The sequence below is a fragment of the Saimiri boliviensis genome, chromosome 2 (assembly GCF_048565385.1).
Source record: "Saimiri boliviensis isolate mSaiBol1 chromosome 2, mSaiBol1.pri, whole genome shotgun sequence".
Classification (NCBI taxonomy): domain Eukaryota; kingdom Metazoa; phylum Chordata; class Mammalia; order Primates; family Cebidae; genus Saimiri; species Saimiri boliviensis.
Genome location: NC_133450.1, coordinates 27,653,106 through 27,666,766, shown reverse-complemented (window position 1 = coordinate 27,666,766; position 13,661 = coordinate 27,653,106). Strand labels below are relative to the sequence as shown.

Here is a 13,661-nt window from a genome sequence, read left to right as displayed (position 1 = left end):
GAGCTGAATACTGATGGCTCTACCAGTTTCTCCAGCTTTCACAGCACCCATTGTACAAGAGCCCACGGGATAGAGTGGCAGGGTGCTCTTGGTTCATATTTACCAGGGATTCATCAGGGTGGGTCCTAAGCCTCCCAGGAGGCTGCCACACAGGGTCCTGTGCGCCCCCAGTGGTTGCATGCTGACGAACAGAACTGAGGCACCTTTGATTGGTGTACCTCATCACTTGGGTGAGTCTCAGTGTATTTATGGGATTTCGGGGGGACCACAGGATATAAAAGAAGAACAGAAGCAGAGAAGATGAGTTAGTTACTAAAAGGAAATCTCTACAGGTATCCCCATTATAGAGCAGAAACTTCTATACAGGAAAAGTAAGAGACCCACTCCAGCAATTAAACATACATTGAAATCAAGGTTTCCAGACGCTCTGAGAAGTTTGTCCCCTGCCTTGTGGTACGTGGTTTCTGCTTGCCTCAGTCACCACAACCCATCTCATTTGTCTCCATCCTCCATCCTTGTAGCTCTGTTTTCCTAAGATTGCTGTGTAGTCCCAAAGTTACTCTTTTCCATTAGCTTCCAGTTCGTCTGATGATGCCAATGGAATAGTCTCCATTCGCAGCCAGCCTTTCTTTCTTTTTTAGACGGAGTCTAACCCTGTCGCCCAGGCTGGAGTGTAATGGCGAGATCTCAACTCACTGCAACCTCTGCCTCCCTGGTTTGAGCAATTCTCCTGCCTCAGCCTCCCAAGTAGCTGGGATTACAGATGCCCACCACCACGACTGGCTACTTTTTTGTATCTTTAGTAGAGATGGGGTTTCGCCATATTGGCCAGGCTGGTCTCGAATCCTGACCTTGTGATACGCCCGCCTCGGCCTTCCAAAGTGCTGGGATTACAGGCGTGAGCCACCGCGCCCGGCAGCCAGTCTTTCTTTAACACTTCCCTAACCCTGCTAATTTCCCCTTTTAATAAAAAATAGGCTGTAGGCTCTTGGACTTTTCACAAACAGCAATATCTAGCTAATAAAATTTATAGTTTTTAAAAGCTATGTTGCTTTTTACAATTATCTCCCTATGGCTGGTGATGATAGCTTTCCATTGAGGATATAGAGTTTTCTTTAAAAAAATTATTAAAATAAAACCAAGGAATCAATTTAAAGAAAATACTAAGTAGTTGCATAAAGTACATAGCTATAGCAAAATTCATCAAGGTGGCACTTGGAAGTGGTAGATGTTTGGGGAACACTGTCATATGGCAGTTCTTCTTGGCTGCTTCTTCCCATGCCCCCCCCCCCACCGCCTTCTCCCAGTGTCAAGAATAACAGCTTCTCGCACTTAACTGCTTTCTGCTGCTTTTGTACTGCAGGATACAGGGTAAGCTGCATAACATTAGATCATTGACATCTCTATATGTGGGCATAAGTAACTTGGTGGGGGCGGGGGGAAGTAAAGAACCCAGAGAAAATAATTTCTAACCCCAGATGCCCTCCTGATCCCTGATCAGTGTCAGTGTATATGCTTATAGAGTTGACACCAGTAATACCATCTTGTTTGGTCTGATTGCTTATCCACTCAGCCCTGATGCCATTCTCATCTCCAGCCACCACCTTTTCTGTATTTCAGTCACACCATGTCCCCTGCTGTTTTCTGAACTCCCTCAGCCTCTGCAGGCCTCTGACCTCTGTTCAGGGGGTTCCCCTCCTGCAGCTTTTCTGTCCACTGCAAGCCTCTTCATCTCTCAGTTGGCGTGGCTTCCAGGAAGCCTTCCCAGACGCCCAGCTAGAATGGCTGGTTCCCTCTTTAGTGCTCCTGTGACATTTTGCTTACACCCACCTCACCTGTCCTGTCCCATCTGGGGCTCAGTAGAACAAGCAGCACAAGCTTGGGATTGTGCACTGCAGTTTCCAGGTCCAGCATTGGGTCCACTGGCTTTGGAGCCTTCATTAGATCTCTCGGAGGACTCCTAGCCTCAATTTCCTTATCTTGCAGCTGTACAGTTAGGGTGTGGTGGGAATCTTTTTTTTTTTTTTTTAGAGCTGAGGTCTTGCTTTGTTGCTTAGGCTGGTCTTGAACTCCTGGGCTCAAGTGATTCTCCCACCTTAGCCTCTTGAGTAGCTGTGATTACAGGTGCACACCACTGTACCCATCTGGTGGTAAGTCTTTTTGGCCTTACAGTATGTAAGTTTATGGAAGTGTTAGTGTTATTTTCATAATGTTCTTTTCTCCCACCAAATTGTAAAATCTTGAGCGAAAGATCCCCAATTCCCAACACCTCTCGGTTGTGCCTAGACGATTAGTGATCCAATAATGGTTTCCTGAATAAAAAAATGTTCATTAGAGATGCCTAAAACCTCTAGAGTTATGAAGTCTGATGCCTTTTCTTGATAGCAGGCATATTACATTATATATGTTCATATAACTGTAGCTACTCAAAGTGTTTCTGTGTATTTCAACCTTTTTTTTTTTTTTTTTTTTTTTGGTACGTTTAGTTGGAAGCAAACAAAGCTGTCATTTTTAATATGACCAGCAGGGGGCAACCTTTTCCCAGGAATTGCCTTGTGATTCACTGGGCCTTTGGCAGTCCATACGCAGGACATGGGCATGGGTTTTTATCTTTCTACCAGACATCTTACTGATGAACTGTGCGGGCAGGAGCTAAATATGGTCTAGTGTGACCTAAAACCCCGAGTGCCAAAATTTGGGTATTAGGGAATACCTGCCTGTTTTTAAAAGAAGGAAGAAAATATGGTACCTACTAGCATATACTAGATGCTAAACCCATGAATGGCAAGAACTAGAAACTGAGTGGAAAGGGGGTGGTGACTTAAGCGTTCACGGGAGGTTTAAATGAGGAGAAATCTACTGGACAAGGAAAACTTCAGTTCACGAGAAATATCTAGGTTTTAATGAGTATTGTAGATGTGGGGGCAGCTTAGAGCAGAGGGACCCCAATTACCCAGTCCGCTGCCTGGGATGGAATGAGCAGTGTAGCCAGGATGGCAGTGGCAGATCTCTTCTTTCTCAGATTTGGGTTTTCACTGTGAAGGCTCATTTGGCAGGTCACACATTTGTAAAATAGAGCCTTGCTTCTGGATTGGCTGGTGACATTAGATGATCTCGGAATATTACCTTGTCTCTCATGCGTTGGTCAAATTTACCTCAATGAGACTTGGTGGCAACTGTGAGGTTTTTATTGGACGTTAAAAAATTATCATGGTAGAAAACCTTGTAAGAAAATGGCATTTTGATTTTTTCTCTCCAGAGGAGGAAATTTTTACTTGACATTTTGAAAATGTAAAGTAGCTTTGGCGTCAGCGTGGTTGGTGTCTCTCTTCTGCTCTTCCCCAGCCAGCTTTTCTTCATGCATTTGGGCCCCGCTGCAGAGTGCCTTCTGTTTGTCATGGGCACTCTGCAGGTGCCTTAGTACGGCTTTGGTGCTTCTCTCACCCGCAATAAGTTATAGTCAGAACCACTCATCCAAACCCTTCACGCTCCTCCCTGGGTCAGAGTGATCCATGAGGGGTGGACTCCATGGGGCCTTCCCCAGGGACAGGCGAGGCTGCACGTGCTTGGCACTTTGCTCTATTTTAGGCCTGCTATGCCTTGTAGCAGGGAGGTGAGTCTAGGGTCCAGTATGTGCTGTGGATATGTGGATATTAAGAGACTTCAAGGACACTTCCCCCCATTTATCCCAGTTATGTCCCCTGCTAAAATAGGTTAACGGTGTCTAATTAACCACTGAACATTGTCATGCTGCATAAAGATAGCATCCTGGCTGTTCTCTGAGCCGTGGTACTTTATCTCCATTTAGATCTCTGCAGTCTTCCATTAAACTCGAGAGAAACATTTTAACTGAGATGATGTCTACATTAGGGTTGCCTTTTACCCTTCAGCACATAACCCATGTTGCCACAGTTACGGCCTTCTGTCTGGTGACCGGGAATCCAGGTTGTTTTGTGGTCTCTTCCCCAGAAGTTCATGGGGTCCCGGCAGTTGGGGGTCATAACTGCTTGCTAGTCCCACTTGATTGTGATGGCCAGATAAGGTCCCTTGATGCAGCAGGGAGGAGACAGACCCCACAGGCGGAAATAAAACTATGAGGATCCAAGATTCCGCCCTGGCCCCGTATGGCTGAAGTCACACATGTGCCCCTGGGATCAAGCTTGTGCTCAGTTGCCCAAATCATACTATCGAATGTCAGTGTGGGCTCTAAATGCCAAAGAAAGGGATTACATTTGAGCAAAAGAAATTCAGAAAGGGGGGAACATGGAGAGAAAGGTGACTTAGTAGGACAGGATCTCTTTTTTGCCCTGATGCATGCTGTTGCGTTGTAAATAAAACATGTATAATAAATCACAGAACAATTAAACCAGCATTAACTAACAAATTGTCAGGACTGAAAAAGCTATAGCCTACTGTAAGTTGAAAGGATGATCCGGGAATATTGCCTTCTCTCTCACACCTTGGTAAAATTTACCAAGGAAATATGGAGATTATTAGTTGGATTTGAAGCAGAGGAGCATTTCCCACAGTATAGAACTGCCTGCATGTCTCCAACGATCCTTCATGGTGTGAGGGTTGGGAACTGAGCTTTGGAGTCAGACACCCTGCTTGCATTCTGGCCCTACCACTCTCTAGGTAGGTGACCTTAGGCAAGTTACTTACCTCTCTGAGCTCCTCACCTGTAAAACAGAGAGAATAAAATCAGGTACTATGATACTGAAATCAGATAATGTATACTATACGGGACATGTTTGATTATATAATTGTATAATAGTCTGATAAATACTATAATGGGTGGCTGGTGCCTAACAAGCTTCGTAAGTGTTGACTGTTGTCATCAGTCATCATCCTTCTCAGGGCAGACTCGTAGGGGGTGGGGTGGCATAAAGGAAGGGTGGACTGGGGGCTGGGACTGGGCTTTCTTTCCCCTGAGAGTTGAGAGTAGGTGCACTGAACCAAGCAGGAGAGGCTCAGCGTAGGTCAGAGAGAAGCTGGGATGAAGACCAGGAGGGGCCTGGGTGAGTGTGCGGCTGAGGGACTCGGCTTTCAATGCGGGTCACAACAGCAAGACAGTACCCTTCACCTTCACCTCCTCTACCTGAGAGGCCACGCTTCTGAGCACTCAGCAGCTTTGTGGCTGAGCGTTCTAGGCAATTTGGAGAGGGCCATCAGAGCCTGCGTGATGTGGGGAGGGGCAGCCAGTGTGTGTTTCCTCACCCAGCTCCACAAGGCGGAGGAGGTGAGAGAGAACGTTTACTCTCATTGTCCCGGGTTAAAACTTCATTCTGCAAAATGGCCAAAGCAATCAGTGAGTGATGGAGTAGCTCTTAAAAAGAAACCTGGCATTTAATTAACTTTTCAAAGTGCTGGTTCAGCAGCCTCTATGTTTTACATTGTGAATATTGAACAAGCATCTCTAATCGGATCTGGCTTGCTCTGGGTCTGGTGTGCTGGAGAGCACCTGCTTAGTTTTCACGAGCACCACTGACTCGGGCATGAATTTCGGGATCACTCAGGAACAGAGACTTCACCTAGTGGACCATTCAGGCCTCTTGCTGTTTCTTCCTCCCCTCATCCTTTAGGTCAAGTCCACGTTCATTAGCGCTTCTGTTAGAAGAAAGTACTCAGGTTGGGAGGAGAGGGCAAGTAAGTTTCAGTTTTGCTGCTTAGCACCTGGAGTATTCAGCTGAATGTCTCAAATAAGGTTTAGGGCAAGGAGTCTCATCTATGTGACTAGGTCCCATTTCTAGAAGTTACTACCTTAGGGGGATTGAAGTAAGCCCAGCCCAAGTACACTGAAAAAGCTTCCGGGGTGAGTCTCGTGCATCACTGAGGACTCAGCAGCTTCGTGGGTGAGCACGGCTAATTCAAAGAATTCTCTCCAGCTTCCAATTCTCTGTGTATACCATATTGTGCCTTCCATAAGTAGAGAAAGTCAAGAAGGGATGGTCTATACAGTAAATCCAAGCAGATGTCGGGGTGCCCTAGGGATATTGGATAATCAGCTGGTATCTTCCTTTCAAAAGGCTTGAGGCAAAGTGTTTGGAATGTAGGGTGAAGTAGGGAGACATGGATTCTAGTTGCAGCCTCATCGCTAACTAGCTGTGTGATCTGGGCAAAGCCTACAACCGGTGTGCCCAGCCTCCCTCTCTGTGTATAAAATGGTGCTGCTGAAGCCTGCTTTTCCTCTTCTCCAGAGCTCAGCCGAGGTAGTGTTTATAGATGTGAACGTCTTTGAAGAGTATTGAAGAGTGCTGTGTGAGGTGATCTTGCTGGAATTCTTATGACTTGCCACGTTCCCCAAACCTCTAATAGCCACTTGTGGGGAAAAAGGCACATGGGTCCTGAGTGCGGAAATAGCCGGCAGCCCAAAACTGTGCTGATCTCAGCTCTGTAACAGCCTGCCAGGGGCCAGAGCAGGCCACACAGGCCTCTTCACAGCCTCAGTTTCCTCAGAAGTTGGGAATGAAGCATCTGTGAAGAGGTGCTCCTGAACCCGTAACTCTTTACCTCAACCTCTGTCCCCTCGCAGTCTGGGAGGCGGAAGTTCCGCGACGGATGCGTCTCTGATTGCCTGCCCTGTGGACTGTGGTGGACTGCTGTGTTTTAGATTCTTGTTTGCTTGCTTCTTGCTTGTTTTTAATCTGTCACCAATAGTTTTAAGAATACACTCAGGGCTGAGTACAGTGGCTCATGCCTATAATCCCAGTGCTTTGGGAGGTGAAAGCAGGAGAATCGCTTGAGGCCAGGAGTTTAAGAGCAGCCTGGACAACATAGTGAGGGCCTGTTTCTACAATCAATAGGAAAAAAAAAAAAATCACCAGGCACAGTGGCATGCAGGTGTATTCCCAGCTACCCAGGAGGCTAAGGTGGGAGGATAACATGAGCCCAGGTGTTTGAGGCTGAAGCGAGCCATGCTCCCAACACTGCCCATCACTCTGGGCCAAAGAGTGAGACCCTATCTCTTAAAAAAAAAAAAAAAAGGAAATTAATTAATAAAAAATAAAAATATGCTTCATGACTGGGTATGTGTATATGTAAAACAGAAAACAAAACGTCTGCCTAATACCAATCCTTACTATTTTGACCACACTGTGTTTTCTATGCTTTTAAAAAAGAAAGATGAAAGAAAAATTTTAAAAGGACAGAAAAGCTGGTGGTGATCTCCTAAACTGGTTTCATGACTCACCTAGTGGACCATGACCTGAAGTTTAAAAACCATCGTGCTAGATTCTGTGTCTTTTCCTGGGCTCTGTGTCACCGCACTAGCCTGGGGTGCCTTTGAGGACCAGGCAGATAAAGTAAATCTGTAAGTGAGGTTTTATTTCAGAATGGCACCTTCGCTCATATTCCTGAGATACATACACGAATTATTTGCATATTCACATTTCTATAAAGAAATATACTCTGCCAGTTTTCCTAAAACACGCTCCCCACTTTGTCTTTTGTTGGGAGGAGAAGGCAAATAAGTTGCAGTTTTGCGGATTAGCAACTGGAGTATTCAGCTGAATGTCTCAAGGCTTAGGGCAGGGAGTCTCATCTCCGTGACTGGGTCCCATTTCTAGAATTTTCTACCTCAGGGGGATTAGAAGTAAGCCCAGCCCGTGTACATTGAAAAAGCTTCTGGGATGAGTCTTGTACACCACTGAGTACTCGGCAGCTTCATGGCTGAGCACGGCTAATTTAAAGGATTCTCTCATTACGTTCGATAGCTGCATAGCTACACGACACACTTTGCCAGACTCCTCACTCCTATTGGAAAACCAGCTGTGCGGATTCCATGATTCAGGACTGGTTCTGGACCCCCAGTGTTCGGGAACAACACGGGGTTGGGGGAGTTTGGGTTCATCCAGTGCACATCCAGTATTGTCAGTTTAAAAAGTTAGACTAAAAAGTTAGAGTTCAGAAATTCGGATTTTTATACAGAATCTCCCCATTTTGGCAGTGGATTTACATTAAAACAGAACAAAACAAAAAATAGACAGCAGTGTGGTTTAGACCAAACTCATCTGCAGGCTAGATGAGGCTGGGAAGTAGCCAGTGTCTGTCTGTGATCCAGATCAGAGGCAGGGCGCACCCTCCCACTCAGCGCTCTCCCAGAACTTGTTATTTCTGGAGAGAGAGAGAAGACGCCACCTGAGGGCATCCCTGCTGCCCGTCCTTGAGGACTCCGTTGGATCTTTCTCCTTCCTCCGCTGCGAGAAAAGAGAGGGGGGGAGAGTCCTTGGGCTCCCCCTAGAGGGAGAGAGAGCAGGATGTGGGCTCAGCAGCAATTAAGCTGAATATTAAACTCATCCCCCTTTTGGATGTTGAGTGGATTAGTGGCAATTAATCAGCCTCCCCCCAAAGATTAGCATTATCATTCTTGTTTCCTTCAGACAGAATCGCCGCTGGTTTTGCCACTGCACATTGTGTAGGGAAGGAACGATTCGGTCATAACTCCTGAGGGTAATAGGAGATGAATGTGTCTCTTATGCACACAGCGAAGGCTCCAGCTTGTTTTCCTAGCCTCTTCAATCCCAGGATTCTTCCCTTATCTTTCTTTTCATCCAAGCACTTCTACCCTTGGTGACATTAGCTGCGTCATTTGGACAGTGTGGACACAGAGTTTAACTTCATGAGGACAGTTAGAGGCATTGGTCCTCGGGAATGGCGTGAGCTGAGAAGACAGCTTCTCTCCTCTCATACAGACAGAAGGTAGCTTTGGTGGCTACTGGGTGCTCTTGCTTTCGGATTCCCTTGACTTAGAACAGGCTTTGGAAGTCTATAGCATCCAGCAACACCAGGCTGGGGATGCCCTGGGCACCCTGCAGTGCTTTCCCTTTGGTGCCCTCCCACTGCCCATTCTGTCCCCTTCTGCCCTTCTAACCCTCATTACTGAGTCTCTTTTATCTCTCTTTAAGGGTTGAAAACTGTAGCCTGGGAGATTCCCTTAGAGTTGTTATACCCTGTTCTTCCAGCTTGACCTACCCACTCGCCTACTTCACTTCAGCCATCATTCTTTTTTTTAAAAAAAAATAGTACAGTTGTTAGAGAATTAAGTTCCATGGAAAGCAGTCTATTTAAACTTTGCCTTACTTTTAAAAAATGCTTTACCATTTTAAATTTTATTTCATTAATGTTTTTCGAGACAGAATCTAACTCTGTCACCCAGGCTGGAGTGCAGTAGCACGATCTCTGCTCACCGCCACCTCCACCTTCTGTGTTCAAGAAGTTCTCCTGTCTCAGCCTCTGAATAACTGGGATTACAGGTGCCTGCCACCATACCCAGCTAATTTTTGTATTTTTAGTAGAGATGGGGGGCACCATGTTGGTCAGGCTGGTCTCGAACTCCGAACCTCAAGTGATCCACCCACCTTGGTCTCCCAAAGTGCTAGGATTACAGGTGTGAGCCACTGTGCCTGGCCAAATTTTTTATTTTTTAATGGACAAAAAATTAATATAGAATAATACTTTTGGCAGGGGAGTTATTTGTGTTTTGCAGGAATTGCTGGTTGGCTCCAAGAAACTAGTTCTTATTCTTACTGGCGAGGCTCGTGGCCCCGTCAAGATCTACTTCCTGCCTCCAGACCATTTGCCACTCTTTGCCCCCACCCTTTGCTCTTGCTCATCATGGTGCTAGATTTCTGACTAAAAATAATTCACTTAAAACAAACAGAAAACCCACAATAACAGAATTGGGGACGTTTTCAGACATAGAGAAATGTAATCACCATGTATTCAATATTCAACTTTAATAATCATGAACATTTCACCAGTCTTAGTACAAAACTTCGTATCAGTGTTTCTCAAAGTGTGAGTAGTGACCTACTTAGATTAGAGTTTTAAAATGCATATTCCTGGGCCCTGCCTCCCCCAGACCAGCTGATTCAGAAATCTCCCCGCCAAGCCCACCGATGTGCTATCTAACAGGCTCCACAGATGATTGTTATGCACACTATCGTGTGAGAACCACTGCCATAGATATGCGTGTGTGTCAGCCAGGCCTGGTACTACTCACACAACATCACTCAGAAGGTCTTCTCGTCCTTCGTGTGAAGGACACAGAAAAGCAGTTCCTAAGGCTGAAGGCTGAACGCGAGTCTAGGACATCCCTTTTTGTGCGTTGGAAGCTGCAGGTGCTGACAGCTGATGGCACCAAGTAAGACCCCGGGCCTTAGTCCTAAGAAAGCGCTGCATAAATCAGTCAGTTAATTGCTGAAAGAAAAGCAATCACCTGTATCTATTTGAATTTTAAGCTTCTCGCTCAACCTGCGCTTAAACTCTCAACAATTCAATTTGGAGTTAGACCGATACAAAGCTGTAAGAAGGCACTACGCCGTCTTTAGCGCTCTCATGCTGGTTGTGGGGCTTTCCTCTAAAGACGATTGCAGACAAATAAAGCACTTGAGATACACTCATTTGCCTCCGCTTTTGAAACCCGCCCCCTCAAGATATTACCCAGTGCACGAGACCAGTAGGCTCTCAAAAACCTTGTCTTTTCTTTTTTTTTTTTTTTCAGATTTAGGAGGAAAGCTGCGGAAGAGATAGAAGAGTACGTTTCTGGTATTCTTACGGTATCCCACGTTGATCTTGGTCAGCAGGGCAGTCTTGGTGGCACTTTATCTGTTCCACCTACGTTGAACACAGTGTTAGAAGTCTGGGGCTAGAGTTGTTTATGCCTGACGAATCCAAGGTTTGGTTAATCCTGCTTTCTCAGCTGAAGGTCTGGACTCTGCCATTGATGCCCATGTCCTGTCGCCCACGGTGTGGTTTTTGGAATCATATGTCCAGATACCAGGGTACCTGGCCCATGCCTCCTGCATTATTGATATAGATGGGCAGAAGCAATACCAGCTTCTAAGCCTAGCCTTCTTGTAAGACTTGAATCAGAAAAGAAAGAAGTTTTCTAGATAAAGGTGGCTGTGAAGGCGGGGCCACCCAGCGTCCCACTCCCCGGGGCAGAGGGAGCATTCGTGTCAAAGTCTGTGTGCTGCCGTCCTCTGGAATAGCACATTGCACAGCCAGTGCAACCACACACGGCACACCCAGTGGCCTAATTAGGTTTGACCAAGTTGAAAAAGAAAAGCAGGTCCAGGGATGTTTTCATCTAGGAGAAAGAACGGATACAGTAAACATTCGGGGTGCTCCTTTCTGTGTTTGAAACTCATTTTCTGCTCTCCTTTTCTTCTTTTTTGGGGGCAGTCTTCGCCTCCAACAGCAGAGCCTGAATGGATCAGATTGCGGAGGAGGTAAGAGCCCTGGGAGGAAGCCAAAAGGTCTTCTAGAGAGGCCCCGGGACACTTCTCTGGCTACAGCTAAGACACTGTTGGCTGCAGCATTACTGAAGACATTTGCAGTGGTCTCCCGACGCACACTGACGCACATCTCCACGCCTTGCTGAATGCTGCCGCCTCTATCCAGAGAATCTCTCCCTTCTGTGTCTGCTAACACTGCTGATCCTTCAAAAGGTCAGCAGAAGCATCCCTCCCCTGAAACGTCTTCCCTTCCCATCCCACTCCCTCTCTGACCGGATGTTCTTTCTCCACACTCCTCTAACCTCCTTGGCAAACCAACACTGCAGTAACAACCCGGCTAACAAATGTTTACTAGATGTTGACTTTATCCCAGGCACTGTCCTTCCACTTTACACACGTTAAAGCATTTTCTTTTCTTTCTTTCTTTCTTTCTTTCTTTTTTTTTTAAGACGGGGTTTCACCATGTTGATCAGGCTGATCTTGAACTCCCAACCTCAGGTGGTCCGCCCGCCCCGTAGTACTACTGTTATCCCCATTCTACAGTTGTGGAAGCAGAGGCACGGAGAGGTTAAGTAAGTTGCCCAAGGTCAGAATTGCTAAGTGACTAGAGCTAGGGTTTGAGCACGGTTGGGACATACTGTGCTTTAACTCTTTGTTGGCTTGATTGTTTTCCCACCAGACTCTAAGCTCCTTAACGGCAGCCATTAACATAAACTCAGGGAAAACAGTACTAAAAAGGCAAGTAGCTGTGGCAGAGTAGAAGCCTGTGTTCAAACATCAGGAGAAAAGGTGAAGTTTGTGTGTGTCTCTAAAATGAAGCCTTCTAGGGAGAAGATTATACTTGGGACCCAAATTATTATTGTTGTTGTTGTTGTTATTATTATTTTGAGGCGGAGTCTCAGTCTGTTGCCCAGGCTGGAGTACAGTGGTACAATCTTGACTCACTGCAACTTCCACCTTCCAGGTTAAAGCGATTCTCCTGCCTCAGCCCCCTGAGGAGCTGGGATTACAGGTGTCTGCCACCACGCCTGGCTAATTTTTGTATTTTTAGTAGACATGGGGTTTCACCATGTTGGCCAGCTGGTCTCGAACTCCTGACCTCAAGTGATTCTCCCTCCTCGGCCTCCCAAAGTGCTGGGATTACAGGCGTGAGCCACAGTGCCTGGCCCCAGATTATTAAAGCCTTTTTTTTAGACACACTTATTTGTATCATTTCCACACTCCTTGTTTGTTTGTATAGATCCTAGTTTCTATCTGGTATTAGTTTCCTTCAGCCTGAAAAACTTCATCATTATTTTGTAGAACAGGTGGTTTGGCAAGAAAGTCTGTCTGCTTTATTTGTCTGAAAACGTCATCCTCAGCTTTTTATCAGACATGGAATTCTAGGCTGACAGTTTTTTTCTTTTAGCATTTTAAATAGTTATTTTATTGGCTTTGGCCTAGCCAATATTTCTTTAAGTATATTTTGTCTTTGGCCTACTGTCCTCCCCTCCCCTGCCCTCTCCTGCCCTCCCCTGCCCTCCCCTGCCCTCTCCTGCCCTCTCCTGCCCTCCCCTGCCCTCTCTTGCCCTCCCCTGCCCTCTCCTGCCCTCCCCTGCCCTCTCCTGCCCTCCCCACAGGGTCTCACTCCATCATCCAGGCTGGAGTACAATGCTGCAATCTCGCCTCACTGCAGCCTCAACCTTGTGGGTTCAAGTAATTCTCCTGCCTCGGGCTCCCGAGTAGCTGGGATTACAGGTGCCCACCACCACACCTGGCTAATTTTTGCATATTTGGTAGAGTTGGGGTTTCACCATGTTGGCCAGGCTGGTCTCAAACTCCTGACCTCAAGTGACCCACCCGCCTGTAACAGGCATAAGCCATCTCGCCTGGCCGACATGGTTTCTGATGAGAAGACAATCATTGTTCTTATCTTTGTTCCCCTGTATGTAAAGTATCTTTCCTCCTATCTGCTTTTAAGATCTCTTCTCCATTATCAGTTATTTTCAGCAATCTGGTCATCATGTGCCTTGGTGTGGTTTTCTTACCTATCCTACTTGAACTTCTTAAGTTCATGGGTTTATAGTTTTTGTCAGATTCAAAAATTTTAACCAATATTTCTTTAAGTATGTTTTTCTTCACTCCCACTCCTTCTGGGACTCTAATTACAAGTTTGTATGTCCAAACACTTGTCTCCACAGGTCACTGAGGCTTGGTGTTTCTTGTTTGTTTTGCAGTCTACTATTTTTCTCAGTGCTTCAACCTGGATACTTTGTCTTGCTGTGTAACTGGTCTTTTCTACTATGTCCAGTCTGCTGTTAAGCCCATCTTGCGAATTATTGTTTTATATATGTTTTTCAGTTCTAGAAGCTCCATTTAGTTCTTTTTTACAGTATTCCATTATCTTCTCATTCTGTTATGTTTTCTTTCATCCTTGATAGTAGC

The 13,661-nt window shown here is 46.0% G+C and overlaps 1 protein-coding gene across 1 annotated transcript in view; it reads left to right on the top strand.

Moving 5' to 3' along the window:
• IFT43 (intraflagellar transport 43) overlaps positions 1-13,661 on the top strand; it is a 100,811-nt gene that overhangs the window by 64,080 nt on the left and 23,070 nt on the right. Inside the window, exons 4-5 of the mRNA XM_003924571.4 lie at positions 10,502-10,534; positions 11,185-11,231. Coding sequence (XP_003924620.1) covers positions 10,502-10,534; positions 11,185-11,231 — 80 coding nt within the window. The remainder of the gene's footprint in view (positions 1-10,501; positions 10,535-11,184; positions 11,232-13,661) is intronic.